The sequence below is a fragment of the Lycorma delicatula genome, chromosome 2, assembly GCF_047948215.1.
Source record: "Lycorma delicatula isolate Av1 chromosome 2, ASM4794821v1, whole genome shotgun sequence".
Taxonomy (NCBI): domain Eukaryota; kingdom Metazoa; phylum Arthropoda; class Insecta; order Hemiptera; family Fulgoridae; genus Lycorma; species Lycorma delicatula.
Window position 1 is genome coordinate 212,082,883 of NC_134456.1, and position 18,890 is coordinate 212,101,772.

The following is an 18,890-nucleotide window of genomic DNA, read 5'->3' on the forward strand; positions in this document are numbered from 1 at the left end:
AATTGTATGAAATAAAGTTAATTTTGGTGTGCAATTGGAATTGAATTTCCATTTGTTATTTTTGTTGTGTACTTTAATTTATTTCTCACATGAAAATTATGTTAAATTTAAAATGGTGGATTTATTATTTTTTATAACTTATATTTTAGCGCTAAATACATCAGTTAATGGTAATTTTCGTGCAAGTAGTTTCTTCCATCGTTTTTTCACTGTAACATATGTATTGTGCGTGTATGTGCGCATGCGTTCTAAAATAGTTGGCCGTTTACTATCATCTGTGTAACATGCGCGATGTTTACATTAAGTTCTTATTAAAAAAATGTTTTTTCTTATTTAATGACGCATTAATGCCTTCTAAACAAATAAAAGCTTTTATTGTCTCTCGTCCGTCAATCTGTAATCATTTATTGAAAATCTTTACTGTTTTTGTTATCACAAAAATGTTAACTTAGTTTCACTGATTAGTTTTGTCATCTTCGATAGCGATCCTTTTACGAGAGCTTTTTCTATACTTGATGAATCATTTCTGTTCCACACCGTTTATAAAATTTAAATATTCAAGATTTTTTTTATCAACGATATTATGTTATTTTGCGGTAGGACTACGGTAAAATCGGTTACAAAAATAATTACGATGTAACTGTAATTTATTTTATTATTTCACGATGCACAAATTTATTATTTATTTTATAATTTTGTTAATAAATTGTTCGAATAAATTAATGGAGTAACTGTACATTATGTGGATTTGTGTGATTTTTTCTGGGTATTTGTTAGTGATTTGATTTAAAGGATATTTCAATTTCATTATATTTATTTCTAATTATTATTTTTATTTGGTATTACAGTAAGATGTCAAGGTGACAAGGTATTTAATATGAAAAAGGAAACGGTGTTTATAATTCAAAGGATTTTAAACGGGCTAGAACGTTTAGTCGAGCGTATTTTCTTTTTCACGCTGAAATCCTCATAAATATTAATGGGATAAATTATTTCAATGTTTTTTCCCGAATTTTTCGAAAAAAATTACATTAATACCGCAATTTATATACTAAAGTCGAAAATTTAAACATTTGGTAAGCGAAACAGATCGCTCCTTTATACTTAATTGACGTATACAACATCCTTGACGTACTATTTGACAACTAATTAACAGTAAATCGGTTTTAACAAATAATTAGTAACATAATAGTACAAATAAAACGGCGTTGGTTTTGATTTAATTTTGTTATTTATAGAAATTTCCTCGTGTCTATTGTTATACATAATAGGTGTTTTAACAGATTAACAAAACATTTATTTTTTTTATTGTTAATTTAGATAAAACAATTAATACAATGTAAATATATTTACAAATTATTTAGTTAATGATTTAAAACTCTCGTATTAAAATTTTAAAATGCCATCAAGGTTTGCGACATTGAAGAGAAACCTTAGTTGATGCGGAAGGTAAGGATGGATTGCAGTCTTGTTAACTGCGATTTCCTGTTGAGGTATACTGTCTTCTCCAGTGTACTGTTAGCAGTGGCAACGGAATCTGAGACAATCCAGAGAGAACTGCGGCACAGCTACGTGTATTTACGCTGGATAAATTATAAATTTTACAAATTTTTACGGGTAATAATAATGGTTTTAAAAATTTGGTTAGTTACTCTTAAATGATTGGTAACTCTCCATAATTGTGCGAAGGTCGTTCAGTGTTCACTAATTAACAAAAAAAATGTTTTTCGTGTATCTAGAGTCGTACGTGGTGATTTAACTAATTTTGGAGTACTGTTATCAGAATTTGTGTAATACGTCACGTTTTTTTAGATACGTACGATTTATTCACTGAAGATGCATAATCACTGTAAAATCGGTATTTAAAAAAAATATTAATGTGTATTCATTTAAAATTGGTTTAAATCAACTAGATCTTTATTTATTTAAGTACAGATAGCTTGAAATATATTACTACAATCTTAAAATAACAGTTTATAAAAGTCACTGGAAATGTCTTTAAAATAACGGTTTTAAACGTTTAAATCATTGGAATTGTCTTTACCTTAATTTTTTTTGTTTAATTTTGACAAACGGTTGCTTGTACGATGCTCAATCGCTTTTTCCAAACAAAAACCAATATTATTCACCCGCCATTCCAGGATCCCGTCTTCCTTGGTACCGATGCTCTACGGTCAGAATATCCTGATGGAAACGCTTTCCTTGCTAATTGCTGTAGAGCCCAAATTTTCGGGAAAAAGTCTAGGCGGGGTTGTAGGAAATGAATTTTTAATGACATCCTACCATCCTAAACGTTTGTAGTTTTCCATCAGCTAATTAACAAAAAAAAACAACTTAGTTTTCATCTTTTCTGTTGCCTAAAAAAACACCAACAATGGCTTTCTAGGACTTCCATTCAGCTAGTTTATCTTCAAACGTTGAGTCCTTAAGCGGTTTCTAGTTAGTCTAGTCTAGTGCCGGGGTATGGCAGCCCGTGCGATCGGTGGCGGTCCTGATTGTGACTTGGTAATGCCGCGCGAGACTCCATGATGGGACCGTGTGGAGGTGCTGGGTTTCTCCCCGACTCCTGCGCGGACCGTAATGAGGTTACGTTCCCCTTGTTAGGTGACCTAAGTTGGTCGACTTATCTGGGTGTAGGTCTGAATTTCTATGTTGCGAAAAACATAATTTTGATTGGTTTGAGTGTAGCACTGAATTAACTTTAAACTCATTCGTTTTCTGAGGCGTTCACAGTCACGAATGGTGCTATCAAATCTGAACTAGGCGCGGAGTTCGCGTTTTCGGTCAGTTAGTTTAAGGGAATCATGTTAGGTTGCATGTAAGATGTCCGTTTGAGGCTTACCTGAAGGCGAAATTTGATATGTATTTACTGATGCAAATATCTGCCGAGGTATTCATATCGGTGGCATCCCGACCGACGTATGGCTGATGGCTGTGAGATGTAATTAGTTAGAAGGTCTAAAGATGACCTCCGGTAAAGCTCCTCAGGGCTCAGAACGGAGGGGGTGGTCTGGCGACCGGTAACGTCACAAGGTGTCTTCCCCCTACAGGGTTGGCATTTCTAGTGGCCTTTACAAAATTTTTCATAAGTTCGAGTTTTATGTGAATCGGCGGCTGTATGATTTTACCACTCTCAATGATAAATATCGTTATCCATTTTTTTGATCGGCCACAAATTTCTGCATCAGTGGCCCGTTCTTTATTTGGTAATGACTTTTTTATCAAGACTATCCCGAAGACAAAGAAGACAATAATATTTCGTAAACCCACCTTGTAAACTAAGAAATAACGCAACAACTTTGAGATCACTGCAGATTTGCTATATATGCGTTTTGTATTTTATCGCTTCTAATACTGATGCCGTAGTGTCATACGTTTCTTTCATGTCGACTGTATAAGCTAATGGAATGGACGGCTCTTTGTTACTAACCGCTTTCATTCTAACTTTAGAAGAATCAATAAAAAAAGCCCATTCTTCACGAATATGCTGAATTCTAAGTTATTTCAGCTGGCCATTGACATCAGTACAAACGCACAATGAATTTTCGTAGTAAAATAAGTTGAAAGTGTTTCATTTTGTGTTCTAAACGTAGTAACTTATTCCGTTAAAATGTTTCACTGTTGCAGTTTACACCCCAGACGTTGATAACTTTAAATCGCGAGCTAAATCATTAAGTTCATGTTCTTGAATTAAATAAGGAGATTACACATCAGATACAGAAAGAAATTCTTCAACAACCTATACATCATCTGCTTCATTTTCAGTTTGTTCTTCTAGCGATGTCGGGAAAAAATGCTGGTACAGGTAACTCCTCTCCGTGTGGTTCCGACTCTAGAGCTGAGAATACATCTGCATATTTCACTACTCTTAAAATACCTATCTACAAGTAACATACGACCTCGTATGTTATTAGTTGATAGGCTAAATGACCTTAACTTTATACATTAACATTTTTATTTAGGTATGTAAGTCTGGATCTCAGTCGATGAATAATATATACGATGAAACCAGTTCAAATATTATTTTTTATTTAATAATTGTGGTAAATAATGTAATAACTCCTTAATAGAACTAGGGAAAAATAGCTTAATTATGATAATAAGATATTTGTTTGTAAAAGTATTTATAATTAATTTATTTGTGTGCTAACAACCGGTTGAGATGATGATGATAGCAAGGAAGCAGTTAAAACAAAGCACCGATGAAGCTGCTTCTGTAATTTTTATTACAGTATTTTCTTTCGGTTGTTTATGAGCATGTTCGTGCAAATTTTTTTATAAATTTTTACTTTTATGTTTCTTATTCATTTTTCTGCTATTTGTATTAGTGTTAAGTTTCTTTTGTTATTAGTTTATAAAAATATATGCTTTTATTGTTTCAGTTATTTTTACATTAATTTTAATGTATTATTGTATGGTAATTAAAATGCCATCATTTTGTAAATTACATGTTGGTTAATAAGTATGTATTTTTCTGTTTCACTAGAAATACTTGTATAATATTTTTTGTTTCGAGAAAACATTATTATTCTTTAAATTCATTGTTTGGATATGATAGTTTATTATTAATAAAATAGTTGAAGCAATGAAGGCTTTTTATGGAGTATAGATGGTAGTACCAACGAAAATTACAATGTGAAAAAAAAAGTATTTTACATTTGCGATTAAAAAAAAAGAATAAATTAGCATGCTGCTTGTTCGTTTTAGTTAATTGTTTCCAGTTCCACCGTCTCTAACGAGTTTTTGGATGACTCGTACTTTGAATAATTTGTTAATTTATTTCCAGAATATACTCGTATTCCGCTTGTTGCTAAAATTATTTTGGTTTAGAATTCTCAAGGTAGTGTAAAATAAATTCTACTTCTCTCTTTCTTTACGAGAGGCAATACTTTATTTACGAGAACTTGTAGGCTATTGAGGTGTGGCGTGTAGGTCCTTTATAAATTGAAGAAAAGCTATTCATTAAAAAAAATAGCGGTCATAAATTTTTTATAATTTTACATATCTTTCTTTGTATCCACTTTCTACATTCATTACGGTAACAGGCTGTTTAGATCATTTTTTTTTTTTTTTTTTTAGTTATTTCTAATAAATTACGAAATACAAAAATTAGATTCAAATTTAATAAATTATTTTTATCTACTAATAATCTAAGTTATTTTAAGTTACGCTTAGTAGTTTTAAACTTTCAATCCAAGGTTACGATTTGTATATTTATTTTTTCCTCGAAATTTATCAGTTTACTTATAAAGTAGTTTTAATCTGTTCTAAACATGTCATATAATTTTTTACGCATCGTTTTGGATTATTTATTAAGCGCATTAATTAAATTCTGATATTGAATAAAATTTAAAATTTCTCTCGCGTAGTTTTTTGACGTATACATCTCATGTGTTACTCGAACATAGCCAATTAAATCAGTATTCATTCATGTATTGTGTCTGCCGATTAGTATTGTAATTTTAAATTCAAATTCTAAAATATATCGGTAATAAATAAGCGATTTGCAAAATATTATTGTAAGGAATTTTTTGGCTGTAATACTCATTGATCTTTTCATTGAAGTACCGAGCACTTTTAGCACTGCTTTTTTTCTCAAGGATTCTGATTAATATATAATGATTACAGAACGGAACAGCCACTACTACTTTCGAGAAAGATCTTCCCGTTCAGGAAGCCAACGGTGGATACATCTTGCACTACCCACCGGGTTGGTCTAGTGGTTAACGCGTCTTCCCAAATCAGCTGATTTGGAAGTCGAGAGTTCCAGCGTTCAAGTCCTAGTAAAGCCAGTTATTTTTACACGGATTTGAATACCAGATCATGGATACCGGTGTTCTTTGGCGGTTGGGTTTCAATTAACCACACATCTCAGGAATGGTCGAACTGAGAATGTACAAGAATACATTTCATTTACACTCATACATATCATCCTCTGAAGTATTATCTAAACGGTAATTATCGGAGGCTAAACTGGAAAAAGGCGGGAGATACACCTTACACTAATGTAAGGATTAAGATTTGATGACAGTCCTCGGAGCGGTTCGTAGGTACTGCTGTCCTTTTCAACAAATCATATAGGTTCCAAGGACTCGGTTACCATTCCTTAAGACTTAAGGAATTACGTCAAGCGTCTGGAGAAAACACACGAGCACAAATAGGTAGAAGGAAACAAATTCAATGAAAAGGCTTCTTAACGAAAGAGGACGATCTATGGATCTGTGGATTAAGGACTGTTCGTCTCCGCTACACTAGTGGCGGAAGAGACGAATGTGCTTGTGTTAGTTATTTGATTGTGTGTTGAATCGTGAGAGGTGTATAAGGGAGTGTGAGGAGTTGTGTGACGTGGTTGGCTGGTGGTCTGGTGTCGGATACGTGTGCTAGTGGAATGGAGAGATGAGCAAATACATGTTTGCGCATCTCTCCATTCCACCAGGGAATCGGTGGAGGTGTGGGGAGACTGCATGTGTGGTCTTAAGGTGAGGATAATTGTCTTGGTTTGATGTGCTTCACGCTCGGTTTGAAGCGGACACGTGAATATTGAATGGCCTACAATGGACCAGGCTTGGAGCGTTGAGTGTTTTTCGCAGGTGGCATGGCTTTGATTTGTTGGCTGTACGTTGATGCGCGAATGGGTACTTGCGCACTCTGAACCCTGGTGTGTCTGAGTATGAGCAGGTTTTCGGAACATCCTAGCGGGAAATGCCTCTGGACAGGAGGCTCTGTTGAGGGTTAATTGCTCCTTCCTTTGTATATGGATGCGGGGGAGTTACCCGCCGGGAGATTTTCCTTGCTTCCGGCTCTGCTAAAGGCGCCTCTACCTGGTCTCTCTGGGCAATGGGGAGGCTTGGTGGTCCTTTCTGTCCCGGGACACTTTTAGGCCGGCTGAGGGACGGACGGCCGTTGAATTAGCAATGGTTTTGGTAGTGTTTCCCTCCAGTTAGCCTAGGTTAGTTATTTCTCGGTCTCATGTCCATTAAAGAACCCGTAACGCAACAGACAATTTTATTCAAATATCAAGACTTTCCATGATTGGATGTCTGTAACGCCAACAGTTTCACGGTAAATAGGGATATCTTTTCCCCGATATATGGATTGGAGGTGCATAAGAATTAACTGATCGGCGACAAATACTAAAAATAGTTGGTACTAAAGAGCCTTCTATTAATGGGCTCAAGATTTCTAAATTTTCACATTCATTCCTTGATCCTATTAATCACGTGGCATCGGAAGTAGTATAAAAACTACTTTGTCAAATCTTTATTGAAAATTAACTTAGTCGTTGTTAACCTCCAATCGTTTTTTTTAATAATGCTTTGTTACTTGTGAATTACTAACATCGAAAGCTCCATTCAGCTGTGACAAAAAGAAGATAACCTTGTTAAGGGTAAGCTAGTGTTAAAAGATAAGTTGTTTCGTTGATAGTGCGAGCGTTAAAGAATTCCCACAGGTACATGAGACCTCAAACACAAACCACACGCCCACACACACGGGTACAGACCCTGCTGACGCACAGAGACAGACATCGCAAGAGCTCTCTCCACTTGAGTTCTTACGATGTCTGTGTCTGTACTCGTGTGTGTGGGCGTGTGGTGTGTGTGTTTGAGGAGGTCTCATGTGCCTGTGGAAGTGTGTGGAACTGTGTTCCAACCAAGTGTTTAATATCCTTTTGCGATGATATAGGTTTGATGTTTCCTTGTGGTGACCAATTGTGTGTGTGGGGGCGTTAACCCCCCTCCCCCACCCCCGAAGTAATTCTCTACTAGCTGTTCCATGGCGGGGGTGGCCAGGGATGGAGGTTTAGTCGGTAATGCGCAGATATACTTAATGCGCACTTAATATCCTGAGGAACCTGTTAGCGAGCCCGGCACTGCTTAGGCACCCTTAAATGAGGTTCCTCCACCACTGAAAAAAAAAGACAGCCATTCGAAAACGATATCGTGCTGGAGCTCAACAAATTGTCTTTGGCTCGGTTCAGGAATAATATATACAATGAAAATAAAAGCTTGTGTTGGAGAATCGAGATTGCATTTCTATTGAACCTGAAAACATTTATATCCATCTAGTAAGAGGACAATAATAATTGTAGTTTTATTTATGCACGTTTAATTTATTACCGTTTTCATGTTTTATTAGTTATAATCCATTATTACGTAATTAGTACTAACAACTCAATAAATAACGATCGCAAAAACAAGAATCTTAATTTAGGTGTATTTTTAAATTAAAGTATTCTCAACTAGTGCTTGACTGTAATTGTACCGTAATTGCACTGAATTAGATGTACAATTCTTTTTTGTATAGTATTTAGAATTTTTAAACAATTTTTTTTGTACGATTGTTTTCATTGTTGATTGCACTGTTATTATTAACACTTATTTGAAATTTGCATTGTCCAGTTTCTGTGCAAGTTCACCATATTCTCTGTCTTCATCGGAACAGTCACTTTTACTACCACTGTCTAGATGTATGATAAATTTATTCATTTCATCGATTAGCTGTTCCATCTTCTAATACTCAGTCCTCGCGAAAATTCCGGCCGCGAAAGTGACCGTTTTCGCAATTAAATTTTGTTAAAACTATAAAAAGCTACACAACACCCCACACCGTCCCACGAAGAGACCACAATTTCATTTAGTCAGCATATGCGACTCCCTCCGGAGAACAGGGCGCATTTCTCCCTCCAAATAACTAGGGCTCCGTTAGGCGCACTCCGTTAGCCCATAGGTGCTGGTACCGAAAGGACTTTAGCGGATGGACTGAAGGGAAATCACGCCGGGATTACTAGGCTCAAAAGCTTAGTCACCCTCACGGTCAGAACCAGTAAATAAATTTCACGATGGTCCATACGGATAGGAACGCAAATTAACAAATCCGTCCATAAATAAAACCTAAAATTTATAACCGCCACTAAATAACCGATGAAATCCGCCCGATAATAGAGAGATACAGCAACAAGGGACATTGTCCTGGCTCTGCGATCTGTAGGGAGAAATATTGAAACTCCCGCCATTCTTGCGTTCCCTAATACTCAGTTTCTTTTCCTGTTTAGCCTCCGGTAAATACCGTTTAGATAATTCTTCAGAGGATGAATGAGGATGATATGTATGAGTGTAAATGAAGTGTAGTCTTGTACATTCTCAGTTCGACCGTTCCTGAGATGTGTGGTATGTGATACGCACAAAACTGTGCGTATGTGATATTGATTTGCGTTTCATTCACTGTACTGAATTTTTTTGTAGCATCCGGGACCACCGTTAGGTGTTGTTTCACAGAACGAGATGAAATGGCAATTTTATATCGTGTGAAATTCTTCATGTCTGACCGGGGTCTCTGTATGAAAGGCCGAAACGCTACCACGGAGGCCGGAAAATCAAACATTATGTTCGATAGCACGTGTACCGTTACCTTAGATGCATATCTTGTTCTCCAGTATTGTGACAAAACAAGCATACAATTTAATACCACTTCCAGTTATTTTTATTCATGATATTTACTGTACAATACTCAGTTTCAGCTTTTTTTAAGTGTTCGCAATATGGTTTCCAATCATCCTTATTCATTTATTATCCTTATACACCAACGTATCGTGTAAGTCGCAGAATCTGATGCCCGTATTTTTTAATAGTTCATCAAAATGGTACTTGATTTTTAATTTCTATGTTTTAACTATGTTACACAATTGTGGTTTTAACAACGGTTTATTAAACGGAATATTGTTACTTTCTAACCTATTAATCGTGCCACTTTTCCTATTTTGAATTCGAAGGCTGTGAATTGTGATATGACGCATTATCGATAACAGTTACTGACTTAGGGGGAAGACCAGGAATTAATTTTTCAGATGCCCGCTTCGTGAAATTGTTGTTGACGCTGTCGTAATAGTCATTTGAATTAGCGTTCAGAATGAACCCTAAATTTCTCCTCCAGCATGAATTGTAATTAACGGATCACTTTTACTACTGCTCCACTGTCATCTGACCACGAGTTTGTCTTCGAATGGGACGTTAAAATATACGATTCGTTCAAATAATCAGTCGAAGAATTTTTTTTCTGAAAGCGGTCATTTTAGATATTCTGTCCTCTTCCTCCGGATGTCTTTTTTCTCAATTAAAAGTTTCCTGTTATTACTAGTTTCACACCACTTAAACCCTAACTCTTTCAGGATAGCTGCTAATGTAGTTCTAGAATCTTTAAATTGAATACTCTTTTTAGTTCGTCACGTAATTTAATGTAGTTCATTATATTTTGCTTGAAATTCGTTAACTGTTCTTCTTGCAACGCCTTCATCAAAACTCTCTAATCTACCACTATTGTACTAATCTCTTGAACGTTGTTTATATGTTTTTGGTATGCTGAATGAGCACGATTTAGATTTAGATTTAAGATGATCCTGCTTTTTTTTCGGAGTTTTTGAACTTGTGATCTTGAAATCCCACAACCTGTGGCGGTTCTTTCTTCACATTTTTGAATGCGTTTTGAAAGCTTCTGTTTTGATAAAATCGTATGTATTATTAACTATTTCAAGAACTTGACTAAGAAGCTTTATATTCTTAACTATGGACTAAAATTCTGCCATTGTAAAAAAAAATTCACTAACAAAAAACGCAAAAAACATACGAATTCATTTATACGCACAAAACATTAACTAACTCGCTACACGTTACAGAAGGCAACAACTATACCATTCGTACTTGGACACGCCAAAAATTGAACTGAATCAATTTATTGAAAATTAAAAGTAAACATTAGTAATGAATATTAGTTAACAATGCGATACAAAAATTTAGTTAGCTGTTCAATGAATACGTATAAAATGACTAAGCTATAAGTAAATTATTATAATTTACGGGTGTAAGCCTATTATTTTAATGATGTGTTTTTGTAATAAAAACCATCAATACGTATGTAAAATCTAAAGGCGAGTCCCCCCTACAATCTGCCTCTACTTGCCTCTTCTAAATCTCTCCTATAACCCCTGATGCGGAACACGTGCTACTAATCCGGCAAAAGTAAGACCCTCAAATAGATACACACTTGTATTTATTATTATTTTTTATAATTTTTTATTCTGCCATTTCATTTATTTTTGCTATTATTTAAATTTATTTAACATATTATTTATTTATTTATTTAAATTTGTTGTTTAATTAGTAATTATTTATTTCATATGTTATTTATTTATTCAACTGTATTTATTTGAACTGCTATATAAAATATAGTACGAATTAACGTTCTAATATAATTAATTTACGTTTATTATATAGTACGAACTTTATATCACTGTACGACACATAATTATTTTTATAATAAATTTAATATTGATTATGATTATATCACTTTTATTCAAGTTTCTTTAACGCTTTATTTATTTATGTATTTGTTTTTTTACAATTTAATATTTTTATTTTGTATGTTTTTATGTCTACAAAGCTCAAAAGAACGTTAGTTATTGGTGCGTACTGTTATTTAGAAATAATTTTCGTAAGTAACCGCCACGTCAAAGAAAATCATAACATTATAGCCTATAATAACTAAACAACTTATTTGTATAATTTTTTTCAAGTGCATCATTTTTAATCCCCCCCCCCCTTAACGGACACAACTAAGCATTAACACAGCTCCAGGGGGTGCCTTCGCCTCAAACTGCTTCTTCGAGAGTTATTGTTCCCCCCAGGCAGCCGGGACTCTTTTTTGTTGATATGCTATGTTTCTAATAAGGGAATCCTAAAGGGGTCTACCACATGGACTACGGTCTTACTTTACCCCCCCCCCCCAAAATCCGAAGCCATAAGGGAGTCCCCCGCCCGATCATCGAGGGTGGGACACCTAAGCGGCCCACCCTCCCCTAAGTAGGTATAAAAAAGTCTTTTTTATCCCCTACTTTTCACTGGTGAAATCTACCTCCGCCTTTAGGCGTGCCGAAAGGGATTTTTTGAACTGTTAATTTTACAGTGGAGTGGATAGTGCAGTCTTAAAACGTTGTAGGTTATAGGGGAGGTATAAACGATAAATCCATTGCTAGTTTCTTCGTCAACTAAATTTATTTAAACTTTGAGGAATATTCGTTTCATCCTACAAACGAATATCTTCAGCTTCAAACGACTTTTCTTTTTTAATTCAGTTCGTCGATTATTCGTAGATATATCTAATTGTAATGTAAATATGAAGCATGATCACTGCATAAGTTTTGAGTGATAGAATCCAGTTTTATTTTTATATAAGTGGATTTTATATATATATATATATATATATATATATATATATATATATATATATATATATAAAAATATATATTTATTTATTTTAATAAAGTTTATGTTAGATTAGAATAATTATATTGAATAACTCTCTGGAATAGGTAGTTTTTATATCATCAAATATTTGTTATTTCCCCGTATTTAGGATATAAAGAAACATTCCTTAATTTTACAAAATGATTACAGATTCTTACGTATTGCTTGGTCGTAGGTATAATAGTGCGTCGGAAGTTGCGTGTTTGCATATCAAAGTTGGATATGTAAATATATATCATATGTGTATTGTTTACTCTTGTTTATTAAATGTTTACTTAGTATATTTACCGAATGATCATAATTTTACTGCTGAATTTTATTTCTTTCTTCGGTTCTATTTACAAAAAATTGTTGATTTTCCTTTTACAATGTTAAATTGTCAAACATCTGTGATAAAGGTATATAAACAAACGGCACAGTAGTAGTAGTAATTTAGATGTAGTGTAGAAAAAATATCTGTACACTCGTATGAGATGTGTGTGCACGAGTAGACGGGTATGAAAGTTGTGAATTTGTATATTTTTCATCATTCATATCCATTCGTGGAATGGATATAATATATAATAAATATATACATATTATTGAGGACTAGCAGACCCGGCAATGCTTCGCTATTTAGATTTGGGTTCATATATACATATAGATTAAATGAACACTAAAGTTTGATAAAACATTAACGAAATGAACATTACGGAACTTCACAAAATTTAACCTTTCCCTTTTACCCTTCCCCTTTCCCCTTTCCTTCTCATTCCTTTCCCCCTCTTCATTTCTCAGTTTTTCTTTTCCCATTGTAATTTTTACCACATCCCCTTTCGCCATTCTCCTATTTCCATATCCCCTATTTCCCCCATTTTCCCCCTTTCCATTTTCTTCTCCCACTTCTCTTTCCCTTATTTCCTTTTCCCGTCTTCCTCCATCTCCTTTTCTTTTTGCCATTTCCTTTACCGCTTTTCCTTTTCCCTTTCCCTTTTTTACCCTTTTTATTCTTTATTTTCTTTTTTTTTTGCTTTTTCCCATTTTCCCCTTCTTCCCTTTTAACTTTTTAGATTTTCCCCTCTCTCGCCTTTTTCCCCGTGCGTAAATCGGTCCAGTAGTTTTTTAGTCTATAGCGGACACCCATATCGGAAACATTGAAATGGTATCGTAAAATATTTAATATAATGTGTGTCGCTTTTACGTCCAACAGATAGCGCTGTTTTTTTAAAAAAAACATTTTTTTCCGGTCACAAGTGTGATATCTTAGGTATATAAAAACACGCGTACTCGAATGCAACGTTGTGTCAAAATTTCAAAACAATCGGTGTAGAAGTTTCGGAGATTTAAAATTTTGAACAAACGAACATTTACATTTTTATTTGTGTAGATTACGTACGGTTCTCTAAGTGTACCCCTCAAAAAAAAACTGTAACTGACATTGTCAATTATTTATTTCTTCGAATCGTAATTTTTTTACCTAGGTATTATTAGATAAGGTTAACAGCTGATTTTTAGCGTTATTATTAATAAACGAAAAATATAAATAAATAAATCTGCGTAATACATTTGTTATCCGTTGTTTTTTTTTGTTGAAAAGATGAGCTGTTAATGAACATAAGAATGGAAACAGGTCACCAATACCATCGCAAACTAACTTTTACAGTTATTTATACGTTTTTCTGTTTTAATATTTTTTTTAATGTTTTTTTTTTTTTTTAAATGAAATCGGTTTAACAGTTTAATCGTTGTCACGGTTTAGAAACCGTGACATTGTTATGTAGGCGAAAAATGTGTAAATGCGTTATATGTTCTGTTTAAACAGAGTGAAAAAAGATTTTGACAACTTGGTCATCAGTTATTTCACGTAGGGAATATATCCAAAAATATTCGTCGTTTAATTTGATTTTATTTATTGTACGTTATGTAAGTATAAAATTAATTCTTTAAAACCGTTCTAAAATTTACAATTTCAAGTTATAAAAATAAATTTTATTTTGGAAAGATAATTATTTAAAAAAGTTAAAATGATTGAAGCTCGATCGAGTATTGCATTTCTTAAAAATTAAAGATTTTTTTTTTACAATTAAAATGCCAAATATTTTACGGCGAATAATCCCAGATAAATTCTTAAAATTTATATTCATTTAAATTTGATTAAGATTTTCAACGAAAAAGATAGTAGAAAATACAGTTAGAATTCCAGTCCATATGGACAAGCCGTTATTGAATTATCATAAATTAGACCTAAACTTGAACATGAATATTCACCTTTCTTTTCCTGTTAGCCTCCGGTAATTACAGTTCAGATAATATTTCAAAGGATGAATGAGGGCGATATGTGTGACTGTAAATGGAATGCAATCTTGTACAGTCTCAGTTTGGGAAGACGCGTTCATCACTAGACCAACCCGGTGGTTTTCATTTGTGACCTAGCTACTTAACACCGTACGGATAGTAAAAGCTACTGTTAAAATTTTAACTGAATCGGTAGAGCCGTTTCTGAGATATCGCTGTGACATTCATACTAACATCCGTAGCCAAAATTAAAGAAAATTTGTTCTAAATAGCTCTTTCGGCTATGATTTTTTGGATAACTGCCCAAAAAGGAGTGTTATGTATTTAGTAGCTAAACAGCGATTTAGATTTATGAGCCCGCGTTTGAATCCTTACGTTATCTGGATTGTCATAGGCTATGTAAATATGTTTAAATAAATTTTAAAAGTTTATACTATGTAAATACTCTAAACAAAATCGTACCCGCACGGTCTTTAATTATCGTGTATTAAACAGCAGTGTTTGTCACCAATGTTTTTTTTAATTTTTAATATTTATCTCTTATTTAGAAATTTTGTTTTTATGCGTTATGTTCAGTGTCATTTTTTAAGATGTAGATCACATTTTTTTAGAATTTATATTTACATTTTCTTTCTTCTAACTTGCACCAAAACGGTAAACTGATTTTTAACTGTAAAATTGTTTTTTTTTCTTTCACGTGGTCAATGTTGAAATGTTTATTAAAGTATATTTTTTACTAGCCTCATTTTAATATTTTCTCTTGTCCACGTCCTTGCATCGGTTAAAAGTAGTTCTTTTATTTGGCACCAAATAATAATATTTATTTATGTTTCAGTCACATCTTCCCGTAGTAATCGATGGTTTTTGTTGTTGACGCTTAGCCGTAACATTGTAGTACGACCTTGGAAAAGATATAGACAATTAAATATGGCTGTATAAGGGGGAGGTATTATTACTATTTGTTGTACGCTTTGATTTGTTACGTGTTATGTTATTTTATTCGACGCCAAGTAAATATGTTTGCCGGCTTCACTGGCGCGAGTGGTAGCGTCTCGACTTTTCATCCGGAGGTTTCGGGTTCGAATCCCAGTCAGGCATGGCATTTTCACATACGCTACAAATCATTCATCTCATCTTCTGAAGCGATATGTAATGGCGGTCTTGGAGGCTAAACAAAACAAAAAAAAAGATATAAATATGTTTATGCGTTATCTATAATGTACGTATTATTAAGCAGGGTATGCTACGTAAAAAAATCCATCGCTTTCAATATAATTGTGATCTTGTAGTAGTTTCTACTCGTATGTTTAATTTAGTATTTATTAGTACAACCTAGTTACATTTTATCTTGCGTTGAACTTGTACATTTCATTTTGACGTGACAACGTCTTATAAATCGATGTTCGCCGGCAGCACGCACCAAAAATTGTCTCGTTCCGCCTGAGCCGAGCCGAACCGTCGTGCAATTTAATATACTATCATCTCAAGCAGGTTTTGGCGGGCTTTTCAAAAACAGCAATTTCATGAATTTGATTTATGATTTCAATTTCATCGTTTTAAATTGACACTTTATCAACATTGATTTGATTAAAGTTTATTTCTATAACAAATTGTTCATAATTATTTTTGAACAAATCATTCAATTTAAATGAAAAATAGAATATTAACGTGTTTCGTTAGCTAATTAAACAATCACTTCGATTCAATTTGTTTGTTTAAACAAGTAATCTTTTAAAACATCCAAATCATGGTGGATGAATTTAATTAATTGGAATTTTCATCTAGCCCAACGCCAGTTTCTCAAAGAACATGTGTTTACTTCATAAGGATAACAAGATTTTTTTTGCGACATTACAGTCAAAGGTCGACAAAAAGCGCGGGCGCGAAGCGCCCGCGATTCTTTTTTATTTATTAACTTTCTTTAAAAATTTCACACGTAATCTGTCATAATGGACAATATAAAAAAAAAACTTGAGCTTTACTTAAAATTGCATTTAAGTCCTACCCTACTAAAGGCACGTGTATGTGTACCTGTCTGTGTATGCGTTCCACTTAGCTGAGAACATGCTTTCATTATCGAACATACTGCCTGTCAAAAAATCATGTTTTTTCATAAATGTTTATAAACAATAAGTAAGAACAAGCAACACCAGCAAATAAGAGAAAAAAGAAAGAACATATTTACATGGTTCAACATACTGCCTGTCAAAAAATCATAAACGTTTATCTTAAATATTTATAAACAATAAATAACAACAGTAATAATAATTGCAAAATAAATTAAGAAATTTTACTATCGTAATTCATTCATTCAATATCGTAGTAGATCTTAAAACAACTATTCTCATACAAATAAATCGATACTGAAAATACTGTGGAATCACTAATAATAATAATAATAATAATAATAAATAAAACACAATAGAAAATAACAAAAGTATAAATAATGAGGTTTTAAAATCCTCATTATTTATACTTTTCATTATTCAATTACTTTACTTTTATATTTTTTCGTTATTTATTTTTTGAAGGATAAAAATAATGAGGTCTTGCATTCATTTAGAATCGTAAACATGATTTTTTTTTCGGCCTTGTAATTACTACTAAACATACATATAGACAAAACACGTGAGTCAAATCAAATGGTAAACAATAAAGGTCAAAATTAGAAGAAACAATAATGGTCAAAATTAGAAGAATTTTGAATCTTATATTTCTTCCTTAGCGATTTATTGATTTTGAAGCTAACTTCTCTTTTGTTATTGTGTCAAGGAAGGTTAGTTTCATATTACGATAATTTGTTTCGTAAACTGGATATAATATATAACTAATAAATAAATTAATTTAATTTATATTTTAGCTTGCAGCTCTCGTATCGAGTGAATTTACATATGGATATTATAGATCTTAATGAAAATGTTGAGATTGTGCAATCTTTAAAAGATACCTAAACCGATCTAAACCAAATTTAATTGGAAAGATTTGTTGTTATTTTTTTGCTTTTCCCTGATCAATTTGCATCATTCAAAAAAAAAGTTATTACTCGAGAGGTAATGAACATTTTTTTGTAAATAAAAATTATAAATTTATGATTTCGCTATTGTGTATTTTATCGAACTCCTTCAGTTTGCTGTAGGTTCTGTTTATGACGAAGTTTATAACCCCTAATCGTCTAGTATGCTCTTTGGGGTAGTTCAGCTCTTTGGGGTCGATTTACATTGTCGGTCTTTGCAAGACGTTATCACGCTCAAATCTCGTGCGAAACGTAGTTCCACACAAACCAAAGTTTTTTTATTTAAACTTCTCTATGAACGCTGACACGAATAAAATTAATTGGCCGGGTCGTAAGAGTGAATGGGGGAGGATTTTGAAATTTATTAGTAAATGAAAGAAAAACTACATTAGATTAGAAAAACGGATGCCGGGTAACAATAATAATAATAATCAGAAACAAAATGAAAGTGTGCTTCCTTTTTTTAATATTAAACTTTGGATTCTGTCGATTAATAATAATTTTTTTTTGTTTTATTACAGTTGCCTGAGAATGGATTCAGATCGGGCATCTACGGGAACAGGGGAGGAACAGGAAGAAGAAGAGGATGAGGATTTCGATGATTTGGTTAACGCTATTAATTATAATACGATCACCTCTTTAGCCGCTCTAAAAGAGATTCTCGGTAAAGATAGTCGGACGAGTGCCGACGATACAAACTGGTTTCAACATTATTTTCTGCATCACGTAAACAGATTACCCTCACGAAGCCAATATGCCGGCCGTAGATTGTCCGAATGTCCGGAAGAGGATGAAACTAACGCAGACAGTACGGTTAATAATTCGACCACAAATACGACCGCAAATTCAGCAGATAACACAAACAATAGTAATACGCCTACTACTCCGACAACACCGGGCGACCAAAATTCATCTCAGCCCGCTACACCGAAACGTAATCCTTCACTGACCCCGGACACCCCTCCTACTTCACCGCGAACTCTCAGTCGCGGTACTTCACCCCATTTTGATAAACGCTTCTATGATACCTCTCTTATAGAAATGAAGTCGCAAGCTTCATCCAGTTCTACCATAGATTACGATTCTACTGATGAAATATGGGTTCGCCGAACCGATGCCGATACGGCTAGAAGAAAAAGGGTGAGTAGTTATTTATTTTTTCTTAATTTTTATTTTACGTAATAAATATTATTTTTATTACAGTTGACCCTTGGTACTGAACATTGGGTTTCGTCGTACGGCCGACATATTAATCCAATCGCGCTCTCGTTTCTTTTATTTCATACCTTTTGTAAATCAAAATTATC

At 33.6% G+C, this 18,890-nt stretch overlaps 1 protein-coding gene across 2 annotated transcripts in view; it reads left to right on the top strand.

Annotated features, from left to right (window-relative positions):
• SNF4Agamma (SNF4/AMP-activated protein kinase gamma subunit) overlaps positions 1-18,890 on the top strand; it is a 1,283,477-nt gene that overhangs the window by 192,632 nt on the left and 1,071,955 nt on the right. For both annotated transcript variants that reach the window (XM_075357143.1, XM_075357144.1), the window contains exon 2: positions 18,105-18,723. In XM_075357143.1, coding sequence (XP_075213258.1) covers positions 18,115-18,723 — 609 coding nt within the window. In that variant the 5' untranslated portion in view covers positions 18,105-18,114. The remainder of the gene's footprint in view (positions 1-18,104; positions 18,724-18,890) is intronic.